We start from the raw sequence: 12,272 nt of genomic DNA on the forward strand, positions 1-12,272 counted from the left end.
TTCTTCTTTTTTTTTTTTCTTAACATATATTGCATTATTTGTTTCAGAGGTACAGATCTGAGATTCAAGTGTCTTGCACAATTCACAGCGCTTACCAGAGCACATACCCTCCCCAGTGTCTATCACCCAGTCACCCCATCCTTCCCACCCCACCCCCCACTCCAGCAACCCTCAGTTTGTTTCCTGAGGTTAAGAATTCCTCATATCACTGAGATCATATGATACATGTCTTTCTCTGTTTGACTTATTTCACTCAACATAATACCCTCCAGTTCCATCCACGTCGTTGCAAATGGCAAGATCTCATTCTTTTTGATAGCTGCATAATATTCCATTGTATATATATACCACATCTTCTTTATCCATTCATCTGTCGATGGACATCTTGGCTCTTTCCACAGTTTGGCTATTGTGGACATTGCTGCTATAAACATCGGGGTGCACGTACCCCTTCGGATCCCTACTTTTGTATCTTTGGGGTAAATACCCAGTAGTGCAATTGCTGGATCATATGGTAGCTCTATTTTCAACTTTTTGAGGAACCTCCATACAGTTTTCCAGAGTGGCTGCACCAGCTTGCATTCCCACCAACAGTGTAGGAGGGTTCCCCTTTCTCCGCATCCCCGCCAACATCTGTCATTTCCTGACTTGTTAATTTTAGCCATTCTGACTGGTGTGAGGTGGTATCTCATTGAGGTTTTGATTTGGATTTCCCTGATGCCAAGCAATATTGAGCACTTTTTCATGTGTCTGTTGGCCATTTGGATGTCTTCTTTGGAAAAATGTCTGTTCATGTCTTCTGCCCATTTCTTGATTGGATTCTTTGTTCTTTGGGTGTTGAGTTTGATGAGTTCTTTATAGATTTTGGATACTAGCCCTTTATCTGATACGTCATTTGCAAATATCTTCTCCCATTCTGTCGGTTGTCTTTTGGTTTTGTTGACTGTTTCCTTTGCTTTGCAAAAGCTTTTTATCTTGATGAAGTCCCAATAGTTCATTTTTGCCCTTGCCTCCCTTGCCTTTGGCGATGTTTCTAGGAAGAAGTTGCTTCGGCTGAGGTCAAAGAGGTTGCTGCCTGTGTTCTCCTTTAGGATTTTGATGGACTCCTGTCTCACACTGAGGTCTTTCAACCATTTGGAGTCTATTTTTGTGTGTGGTGTAAGGAAATGGTCCAGTTTCATTCTTCTGCATGTGGCTATCCAATTTTCCCAACACCATTTGTTGAAGAGACTGTCTTTGTTCCATTGGACATTCTTTCCTGCTTTGTCAAAGATGAGTTGACCATAGAGTTGAGGGTCCATTTCTGGGCTCTCTATTCTGTTCCACTGATCTATGTGTCTGTTTTTGTGCCAGTACCATGCTGTCTTAATGATGACAGCTTTGTAATAGAGCTGGAAGTCCGGAATTGTGATGCCGCCGGCTTTGCTTTTCTTTTTCAACATTCCTCTGGCTATGAGGGGTCTTTTCTGGTTCCATACAAATTTTAGGATTATTTGTCCCATTTCTTTGAAAAAAGTGGATGGTATTTTGATGGGGATTGCATTGAATGTGTAGATTGCTCTAGGTAGCATTGACATCTTCACAATATTTGTTCTTCCAATCCATGAGCATGGAACGTTTTTCCATTTCTTTGTGTCTTCCTCAATTTCTTTCATGAGTGTTTTATAGTTTTCTGAGTACAGATCCTTTGTCTCTTTGGTTAGATTTATGCCTAGGTATCTTATGGTTTTGGGTGCAATTGTAAATGGGATCGACTCCTTAATTTCTCTTTCTTCTGCCTTGTTGTTGGTGTATAGGAATGCCACTGACTTCTGTGCATTGATTTTATATCCTGCCACTTGACTGAATTCCTGTATGAGTTCTAGCAGTTTTGGGGTGGAGTCTTTTGGGTTTTCCACATAAAGTATCATATCATCTGCAAAGAGTGAGAGTTTGACTTCTTCCTTGCCAATTTGGATGCCTTTGATTTCTTTTTGTTGTCTGATTGCTGTGGCTAGGACTTCCAATACTATGTTGAATAGCAGTGGTGATAGTGGACATCCCTGCCGCGTTCCTGACCTTAGGGGGAAAGCTCTCAGTTTTTCCCCATTGAGAATGATATTCGCTGTAGGTTTTTCATAGATGGCTTTTATGATATTGAGGTATGTACCCTCTATCCCTATACTCTGAAGAGTTCGGATCAAGAAAGGATGCTATACTTTGTCAAATGCTTTTTCTGCATCTATTGAGAGGATCATATGATTCTTGTTCTTTCTTTTGTTAATGTATTGTATCACATTGATTGATTTGCGGATGTTGAACCAACCTTGCAGCCCAGGGATAAATCCCACTTGGTCGTGGTGAATAATCCTTTTAATGTACTGTTGGATCCTATTGGCTAGTATTTTGGTGAGAATTTTTGCATCCATGTTCATCAGGGATATTGGTCTGTAATTCTCCTTTTTGATGGGGTCTTTGTCTGGTTTGGGGATCAAGGTAATGCTGGCCTCATAAAATGAGTTTGGAAGTTTTCCTTCCATTTCTGCTTTTTGGAACAGTTTCAGAAGAATAGGTATTAATTCTTCTTGAAATGTTTGGTAGAATTCCCCTGGGAAGCCATCTGGCCCTGGGCTTTTGTTTTTTGGGAGATTTTTGATGACTGCTTCAATTTCCTTAGTGGTTATAGGTCTGTTCAGGTTTTCTATTTCATCCTGGTTCAGTTTTGGTAGTTGGTACATCTCTAGGAATGCATCCATTTCTTCCAGGTTATTTAATTTGCTGGCATAGAGTTGCTCATAATATGTTCTTATAATTGTTTGTATTTCTTTGGTGTTGGTTGTGATCTCTCCTCTTTCATTCATGATTTTGTTGATGTGGGTCATTTCTCTTCTCTTTTTGATAAGTCTGGCCAGGGGTTTATCAATCTTGTTAATTCTTTCAAAGAACCAGCTCCTAGTTTCGTTGATCTGTTCTACTGTTCTTTTAGTTTCTATTTCATTGATTTCTGCTCTGATCTTTATTATTTCTCTTCTCCTACTGGGTTTAGGCTTTATTTGCTGTTCTTTCTCCAGCTCCTTTAGGTGTAGGGTTAGGTTGTGTACTTGAGACCTTTCTTGCTTCTTGAGAAAGGCTTGTATTGCTATATACTTTCCTCTTAGGACTGCCTTTGCTGCATCCCAAAGATTTTGAATAGTTGTGTTTTCATTTTCATTGGTTTCCATGTATTTTTTTAATTCTTCTTTAATTTCCTGGTTGACCCATTCGTTCTTCAGTAGGATGCTCTTTAGCCTCCATGTATTTGAGTTCTTTCTGACTTTTGTCTTGTGATTGAGCTCTAGTTTCAAAGCATTGTGGTCTGAAAATAGGCAGGGAATGATTCCAATCTTTTGGTACCGGTTGAGACCTGATTTATGACCTAGGATGTGATCTATTCTGGAGAATGTTCCATGGGCACTAGAGAAGAATGTGTATTCCGTTGCTTTGGGGTGGAATGTTCTGAATATGTCTGTAAAGTCCATTTGGTCCAGTGTGTCATTTAAAGTCTTTAGTTCCTTGTTGATCTTTTGCTTAGACGATCTGTCCATTTCAGTGAGGGGGTTGTTAAAGTCCCCCACTATTATTGTATTGTTGTCGATGTGTTTCTTTGCTTTTGTTATTAATTGGCTTATATAATTGGCTGCTCCCATGTTAGGGGCATAGATATTTACAATTGTTAGATCTTCTTGTTGGATAGATCCTTTAAGTAGGATATATTGTCCTTCCTCATCTCTTATTACAGTCTTTGGTTTAAAATCTAATTTGTCTGATATAAGGATTGCCACCCCAGCTTTCTTTTGGTGTCCATTAGCATGGTAAATGGTTTTCCACCCCCTCACTTTCAATCTGGGGGTGTTTTGGGGTCTAAAATGAGTCCCTTGCAGACAGCATATCGATGGGTCTTGTTTTTTAATCCAATCTGATAGCCTGTGTCTTTTGATTGGGGCGTTTAGCCCATTCACATTCAGGGTAACTATTGAAAGATATGAATTTAGTGCCATTGTCTTGCCTGTAAGGTGACCGTTACTGTATATTGTTTGTGTTCCTTTCTGGTCTATGTTACTTTTAGGCTCTCTCTGCTTAGAGGACCCCCTTCAATATTTCTTGTAGGGCTGGTTTCGTGTTTGCAAATTCCTTTAGTTTTTGTTTGTCTTGGAAGCTTTTTATCTCTCCTTCAATTTTCAATGACAGCCTAGCTGGATATAGTATTCTTGGCTGCATATTTTTCTCATTTAGTGCTCTGAATATATCCTGCCAGTCCTTTCTGGCCTGCCAGGTCTCTGTGGATAGGTCTGTTGCCAATCTAATGTTTCTACCCTTGTAGGTTACAGATGTCTTCTCCCGAGCTGCTTTCAGGATTTTCTCTTTGTCTATGAGACTCGTAAGTTTTACTATTAGATGTCGGGGTGTTGACCTATTTTTATTGATTTTGAGAGGGGTTCTCTGTGCTTCCTGGACTTTCATGCCTGTTTCCTTCCCCAAATTAGGGAAGTTCTCTGCTATAATTTGCTCCATTATACCTTCTGCCCCTCTCTCTCTTTCTTCTTCTTCTGGGATCCCAATTATTCTAATGTTGTTTCGTCTTATGGTATCGCTTATCTCTCGAATTCTGCCCTCGTGATCCAGTAGTTGTTTATCTCTCTTTTTCTCAGCTTCTTTATTTTCCATCATTTCATCTTCTATATTACTGATTCTCTCTTCTGCCTCATTTATTCTAGCAGTTAGCGCCCCCATTTTTTTATTGCACCTCATTAATAGCCTTTTTGATTTCTACTTGGTTGGATTTTAGTTCTTTTACTTCTCCAGAAAGGGTTTCTCTAATAAGTTCCGTATTTTTTTCAAGCCCAGCCAGTATCTTTAAAGTGATGATTCTGAACTCTAGATCTGACATTGTACTAATGTCCGTATTGAGTAGGTCCCTGGCAGTCGGTACTACCTCTTGTTCTTTTTGTTGAGGTGATTTTTTCCGTCTTGTCATTTTGTGCAGAGGAGAATAGATGAATGAGAGAACAAAATGCTAGCAGAGTAACAACGTCCCCAGAAAATATACTCTAAACAAATCAGAAAAAACCTTCCAGAAAGTGGTCGCTTTTCTGATGAGAGAGTTGTTGCTCTTCTTTTCTTCGATCTCCTGTTGAGTTTGTAGGTGTTCAGAATGGTTTGATCCCTATCCAGCTGAATTCCTGAGAGGAGACGAAATCCAGGTCTCCTACTCCTCCACCATCTTGCTCCGCCCCCTGGAGTGGCCACATTTTAAGTCCTCAGCAGCCACATGGCCACCAAAATGGGTGGCGCAGGCCTCAAGTTACAAAATTTCTCGGTGAGTCTTGGTGGACAAATATCAGTAGTCTGTGTATGTCCATTTTTAAGACAATTCTTTAATTAGATAGCGTTAAACTACCTAAAAAAATCTTGACCCAGGTAAAAGAGATTAACTGAATTGCATTTGTAAAAAAAAAAAAAAAAGGAAAATAATTAAAATTTCCATAAATTTTAAAGATAAATTATATCAATACCTTAAGTTTTACACACTTTATACAATTACTGCTTTAAATTTATGCAAAATTGCCAGTGTTATGTTCATTATAGATATTGTTCCCTTCAATTAAATAAGAATAGGAAGATCTATAATTAAAACTTCAGAACTTAAAAAAACAAATACAACTAAAAATCAAGATTTCAGCAGTTCTAACATCTCCACTGAGTCCCAAGTAAGTGACTAGAGAAGTCACAGAAGTAACGTAAGTGCGGATGTGGTTGAGATCTCTGTGCCATGCTATTATTCACGTGTCTGTTTTATGGAATTGTATAGGAAAGATTTAATAACTACCCAAGACAGAACACAATGATTTTCAATAAGGGTTTGACAGTTTCAAGTATATAAATATGCTGACAGTCACCATAACAATGGTGCCAAAGCACTCATAATTGTGTACCTCCAGACATGGTCCTGGTATAGATGGGAAGATCTTTGGCTGCTCGCCTAAGAACTTCCTGATGGGCTTCTCCTCTTGGCTCTCTCTCCAACAATTCTTTCTCTGCATAAGAGAGATGGAACTGTGGGAGAAAATTAAATTTAAGTCAGTGTTCTCAAGAAATAGCACAGTGGTCTACTACACCTACAAAAAAGGTATATATAAGATATTAATGGTATCTATCATATAGATTCAGAGTGGTAACAGAGTTTGAATCTGGGCAAGTCCGTTAATCCGGTGTAGCCTTAGTTGATGAATCTAGAAAAAGGGAGTAATTAATAATACCTACTTCCTCAGATGTTTGTGAAACTCAAGAGGAATAGAGTATGTAAAATTGTTTTATAAACTGTAGAGGTCTCCCCTAATATTAGTTATGTTAATAAATGAAATGGCAAAATAAACAAATTTGGCTCAATGGATAAATTTTCAACTGGATATTACTAGGAATAAAAATAGAAACAAACCCATCAAACATGTTTTCTCATCTAAGTGAGTTTTAACTTAGGGATAATCATTACCTGAATTCTCTAGCACTCAAAAGAACTAATCATGCATTTTACTTTGTAAACTGCCAATTTGGCCTACCCAATTAAAAAATACTTATTTGAGAAAAATCAAATTGGTTTGGGCTACACACACACACACATACACACACACACACCACAAAAAACAGTTTTAAAAGTCTGTATAAAAAAGTATAAATGTGTTCCAGGAGACATGTACAAGGATATTCACAGCATTGATGTTTGAAATGTAAAAAATTAAACACAACCCAAATGTCCATCAAAAGGATAACAAACTGCAGTATGATAGATCCACATAATTGAATCCTATATTACACTGAACAATTAATGAATCACAGCTGTGCGCAACAGAGAATCTCACCATACTGTTGAAGAACAGATCATTTTACAGAACATATAGGATTCCATTTATATAAAATTTTAAAACGAGAAAGCTATACACTATAGGGACGGATATATAATTATATATACATATTTATATATATTTTATTATATATAATTTATATAAATTTACATATAAATTTATAAATAATATATTTATATACAAATATATAATAAAATTATTAAATATAAGTATATAATTATATATAAGTATATATTACATAAATTTATATATAAATATATATAATAAAATTATAAGGAAAAACAAGAGAATGATTAACACAAACTTCAGGAGAGTAGTTACTTCTTGACGAATGCAGGGAAATGCAATATGAAGGTACATAGGAAATACCGAAAATATAAATAATGTTTTCTATAATACTTGGGTGACTTTAGGTATTTTCATTTTATTATTCTTTAAACTGTGAATTATACATTCTTTTTTGTATGTATGATATATTTCACAATTTAAGTTTTGAAAAAGTGATCTAATTATGTCAATGAAGGAAAGAAAAGCAATTTGTTGAAAATGAGGTCATGATACTTGAGCCCAAATCTTTCTCTTTAGAGAAATAAAAATTAAAAATATATGTTTAGAGGTTGACAATTCTACCGAGGTTATTTTATTTTTTTTAAGATTTTATTTATTTATTTGAGAGAGAGAGAGACTGAGAGAATGAATGGGGGGAGGGGCAGAGGGAGAAGCAGGCTCCCCACCGAGCAGGGAGCCTGACGCAGAACTCGATCCCAGGACCCTAGGATCATGACCTGAGCCAAAGGCAGAGGCTTAACTGACTGAGCCACCCAGACACCCTACTGAGGTTATTTTAAAAAGAAAAACAAATCTCCAGTTTTCAAATGTAGATAATTTCTAAGTTACCATAATATTCCCATATGCATGACACTTAGTTAAATATACTATAAAATTTCAGACCCATTAAGGTAAAGAAAATAAAAAGTTTTCTTTAAGTATGAATTTACATAATATAAATTATTCTAAATTAGTATATCAAATTTACTGGCATTAAACTAGTAGATAGGTTATAGTTAAATCTTTAGGAGTTTCCAAGGTAACTGAAAAAAGTATTCTCCACATTAAATATTCCTTCTGTTGAAATCCACAGCATTTGCTTTCCTATCAATTAATTTCATAGTGTTTCAAAATTATACTTCAACCAGTCCTCTCTCAAATGAATACAAATAACAAATAAATGAAGGTCACATTTATGTGCATTTTTTCTGTCAGTTGCTCTTCACTTGCTTGCTACCTTACATCTCAGTTTTTAAAAAATGAGTAACAGAACTGAAAGACTCCTCAGATGTTTAATGCTTTTATTAATAAATAAACAACACACTGCATCAGGTCCAGAAAACCAAATACAGGTTGGCAGAATTATTACTCGTATAGGATGGATGTCCAAACATCTAATTCTACCTTGGAATGCACCAAATATACAGTCCTTTCCCCCAGAATACTTTGATGTGCAAAGGTATGTCATAGATTTGAAGAAAGACGACATTTGTAGAGATCTGAAAGAATGGAAGATTTCCTAGGGTGGAAAAGATAACGTCCCTGACCTACCACCAACCTACAGGTTATGACAGTCCTCTGGCCAATTAATGCATATTCTTTTGTTTAAATAGTTTTATCAACTTTGAAACACTGTAGATTCATAGAAAATTTGAGAAAATATTACATGGTTCCCATATATCTTCTCACCAAATTGCCCGCAGTATTAAACATCATATATTAGTACATTATGACACATTTACCACAATTAGTAAATAAATACTGATACATTATTATTAACTAAAGTCCATAGTTTATTCAGATTTCTTAAGTTTTCTTTAGTTTTTACTGAATTTCTTTTTCTGTTCCAGGATCCCATCCAGTATGCCACAGTACATTTATTCGTCCTATCGCCTTAAGTTCCTCCTGACCGTGACAGTTTCTCAGCTTTTCCTTGTTTTTATTGACCTTGAGAGTTTTGAGTATTCTGGCCAGCTATTTTATAAGATGCTTCTCTATTAAAATTTGATGTTTTTCTCATGATTGGTTTGAGATTAGTTGTCAGGGGGATGAAGACCCCAGAGGTAAAATGCCATTCTTACCACATCCTATCAGGGCATATGGTATCAACATTGCCTATCAGTGCTGACGTGAACCTCGGTCACCTGGTTGAGGCAGTGTTTGTCAGCTTTCTCGACTCCAAAGTTCCTCATGATTTTCCCTTTTCTATCCTGTACTCTTTGAAAGAAATTCACCACATGCAACCTACATTTATGGAGTGGGGTTTTTATTCTTGTCCCTCTTAAAGGCAGAGTATCTACATTATTTGAAATTCTTCTATGAAAGAGACTTTTCTCCCTGTTTATTCATGCATTTATTCATTTACTTTTATCAGTAGACTCACAGATATTTATTTTATACTTTGGGTTATAATCCAATACTAGTTTATTTTATTGCTCAAATTGTTCTAGCTTTGGTCACTGGGAGTTTTCAATTGGCTCTGTGTCCCCCCGATAAGCCACCATCAACCTACAGATTGTCCCCAACTTACAGCAGTTCAACGATTTTTTGGCCTTTACAATGGTGTGAAAGTGCTGCGCATTCACTAGGAACCATACTTCAAATTCTGAATTTGTATCTTCTCCCAGGCTGGTGATATTCAGTATGATCCGCTCTCACGATGTGGGGTGCTGGCAGCAAGCCACAGCTCCTGCCCGTCACGCGATCACAAGGGTAAACACCCGATCCATGTAACAACCCTTTTGTCCCCACACAGCCACTGTTCTTCACGTTCAGTACAGTATTCAATAAATTAAGCAATTTATTATAAAATCGGCTTTGTGTTAATGATTTTGCCTAGACGTAGGCTAATGTAAGTGTTCTGAATATGTTTGAGGTCGGCTAGGCTAAGCTATCACGCTCAATGGGTTAGACGTATTAAGTGCATTTTTAACTTACTATATTTTCAACTTACAATGGGTTTATCAGGATGTAAACCCGTCATAAGTCAAGAAAGTACTCTATTTTATTAACTTTTGAGTACTACCTTACTTTTCATCCCTGTAAGATATTCTGGTTCATCTTTTTTAATTTTAATTTTTACTTTTTATTTAAGCATAATTAACACACAATGTTGTATTAGTTTCAGGTGTAGAACATACTGATTCAACAATTCTATATATTACTCCGTGCTCACCATGTTAAGTGTTGTCACCGTTTGTCACCATACAACATTATTACAATACTATTAACTATATGCCTTATGCCGTACTTTTTTCATCTCTGTGACTTATTTATTTTATAACTGGTAGTGTCTTTTTTTTTTTTTTAAAGATTTTATTTATTTATTTGAGAGAGAGAGAATGAGAGACAGAGAGCATGAGAGGGAGGAGGGTCAGAGGGAGAAGCAGACTCCCTGCCGAGCAGGGAGCCCGATGCGGGACTCGATCCCGGGACTCCAGGATCATGACCTGAGCGAAGGCAGTCGCTTAACCAACTGAGCCACCCAGGTGCCCTATAAGTGGTAGTTTCTAACTCTTAATCCCCTTTATCTATTTCACCCATCCCTCCACCCACACTCTTATTTCCTGCCCTAGTTCTAGAATCAGCCATTTCTCCAAGGATTCCTCCTTCCTTACCTAGAGAATGATATCAGAAACCAAGATCTGAAATCAGAGTTTTCAGGTTAAAGAAGAGTATAATTTTAAGAGGATATACAAATTAAGAAAAAAACCTGAAATCTAATTAACAAATAGAAAACTCACAGAATGGTATTTTTTGCTAGTTGTTTTTCACATAGGACAAAAAGGAACACACAATTTATCAGTATCTAAAATGTACAACTTAAAACATAGAACAGTCTTGCCCACTGACTTGGCAACCAACGGCTTTCTTAATGACAACATGCAAAGCCAAAGTTCTGATAAAACCGTTGGCACTGTAACTTGTGATCATTTTCTTTTCAAACAATTTGGCAAAGTGACTTAAATTTCCTTGATCTAGTAATTTGACTTTTGAGAATTTATATTAAGGAAATATTCCAAAACATAGGTAAAAAGTGTGTACAAAACATGTACAAACATGTTAACAAAATTATCTGTAATACAAAAAGTTGGGATCAGCCTAAAATTCCAACTTGGGATGTGACAGAGTAAATTTTTACATATTTCAGTGAGAAAAATATGCCATTATTAAAAATGACCGTAAACCAATGATGGACTACTATGTGGGGAAAAAAAAAACCTAGAATATGTGCATGTTGAATACAACTAGGAAAAATAACTCAAAAGAAATTCAGCATGTAAACTGGCTATATTAGCGTGGAGTGATTTTTTTTTTCCTTTCTCTTTTTGTTTAGTCTCCATTTTCAAAGTATAATTTAGTATGGTTATCTTACTTTCATGGGAGAAAATCTTATAAATTGAGAAACTATTAGCAATTTAACTATCCTGTTATTTAAAAAGGTAAATTTTATTTTCAGATTTCTTAGCATTCTCTCAATAGTAACAAGAAAGTATTAACATTATTTTCTTATACTACCCCTTCTCCTGCTATTTTAGTCCCATTTTTCTAAGATTTTTAGCAGTTGAGAGCACTTTATTGTCAACTTAATTAACAAGGATCCCTCATTTTACAATGGGAGGGTCTCTGGTTGCTGACCAATTAAAAGATTAGGGTGAGATCTTGCATTTTATTAATGGAATAACTCAAGATTCTTAGCCAGCAAGTCAGGACTCTTTCTTTCATAATAATGGTCTCCAAATTCTTCTGATCATGGACCCATCAGTAAAAAAATAATTTGAGACTGATATGCATATTTATTTATATATTTATTATTAGCTATTATATATGAAGTGTATATATATACTTTATATATTTTTTATATATTTCATATATATTTCTATAAATTTCTATGCCTTATATATGTAACTTAATTTTAAAAAAAGAAACACTAAAAACATAATTTATAAATGGAAGTGCTGCTATTTTTTCCCCAAGCTCCAACTGATGTCCTGGCTGCACCCCTGCCCCCAACTGTGGTGTGCACTTTCCATACTAGAGCATGTATGCTGGGAAGAGTGTAGGCTTGATGGTCAGAACAACTTTGCTTTGAATGTTAGCTCTGCCACACACTAGCTTTAGATGCCCTGGGATACTTAGCCAACATTCAGAGCCTACTGTTCCATTTGTAAAACAGTAATAAACAGTATCTATCTCACACAGTTGTAGGAATTGAATAAAGGGTATGGAGGGTTTTTTTGTAGAAAAATCACCAACAAAGCCTGCTACAGGTATAAATCACTGTCCTCAATCTCAACTGTTCCCTCAATACTGTGTCATTTCTTCTGTGTTTTTCATTTTACTTTC

General features: G+C 36.1%; 1 protein-coding gene across 1 annotated transcript in view; it reads right to left on the minus strand.

Moving 5' to 3' along the window:
• Nucleotides 1-12,272, minus strand: part of ZDHHC2 (zinc finger DHHC-type palmitoyltransferase 2) — an 82,684-nt gene that overhangs the window by 38,493 nt on the left and 31,919 nt on the right. The window contains exon 4 of the mRNA XM_021694116.1: nucleotides 5,952-6,072. Within this exon, the coding sequence (XP_021549791.1) occupies nucleotides 5,952-6,072 (121 nt within the window). The remainder of the gene's footprint in view (nucleotides 1-5,951; nucleotides 6,073-12,272) is intronic.

Source organism: Neomonachus schauinslandi, chromosome 2 (assembly GCF_002201575.2).
Source record: "Neomonachus schauinslandi chromosome 2, ASM220157v2, whole genome shotgun sequence".
Lineage (NCBI taxonomy): Eukaryota > Metazoa > Chordata > Mammalia > Carnivora > Phocidae > Neomonachus > Neomonachus schauinslandi.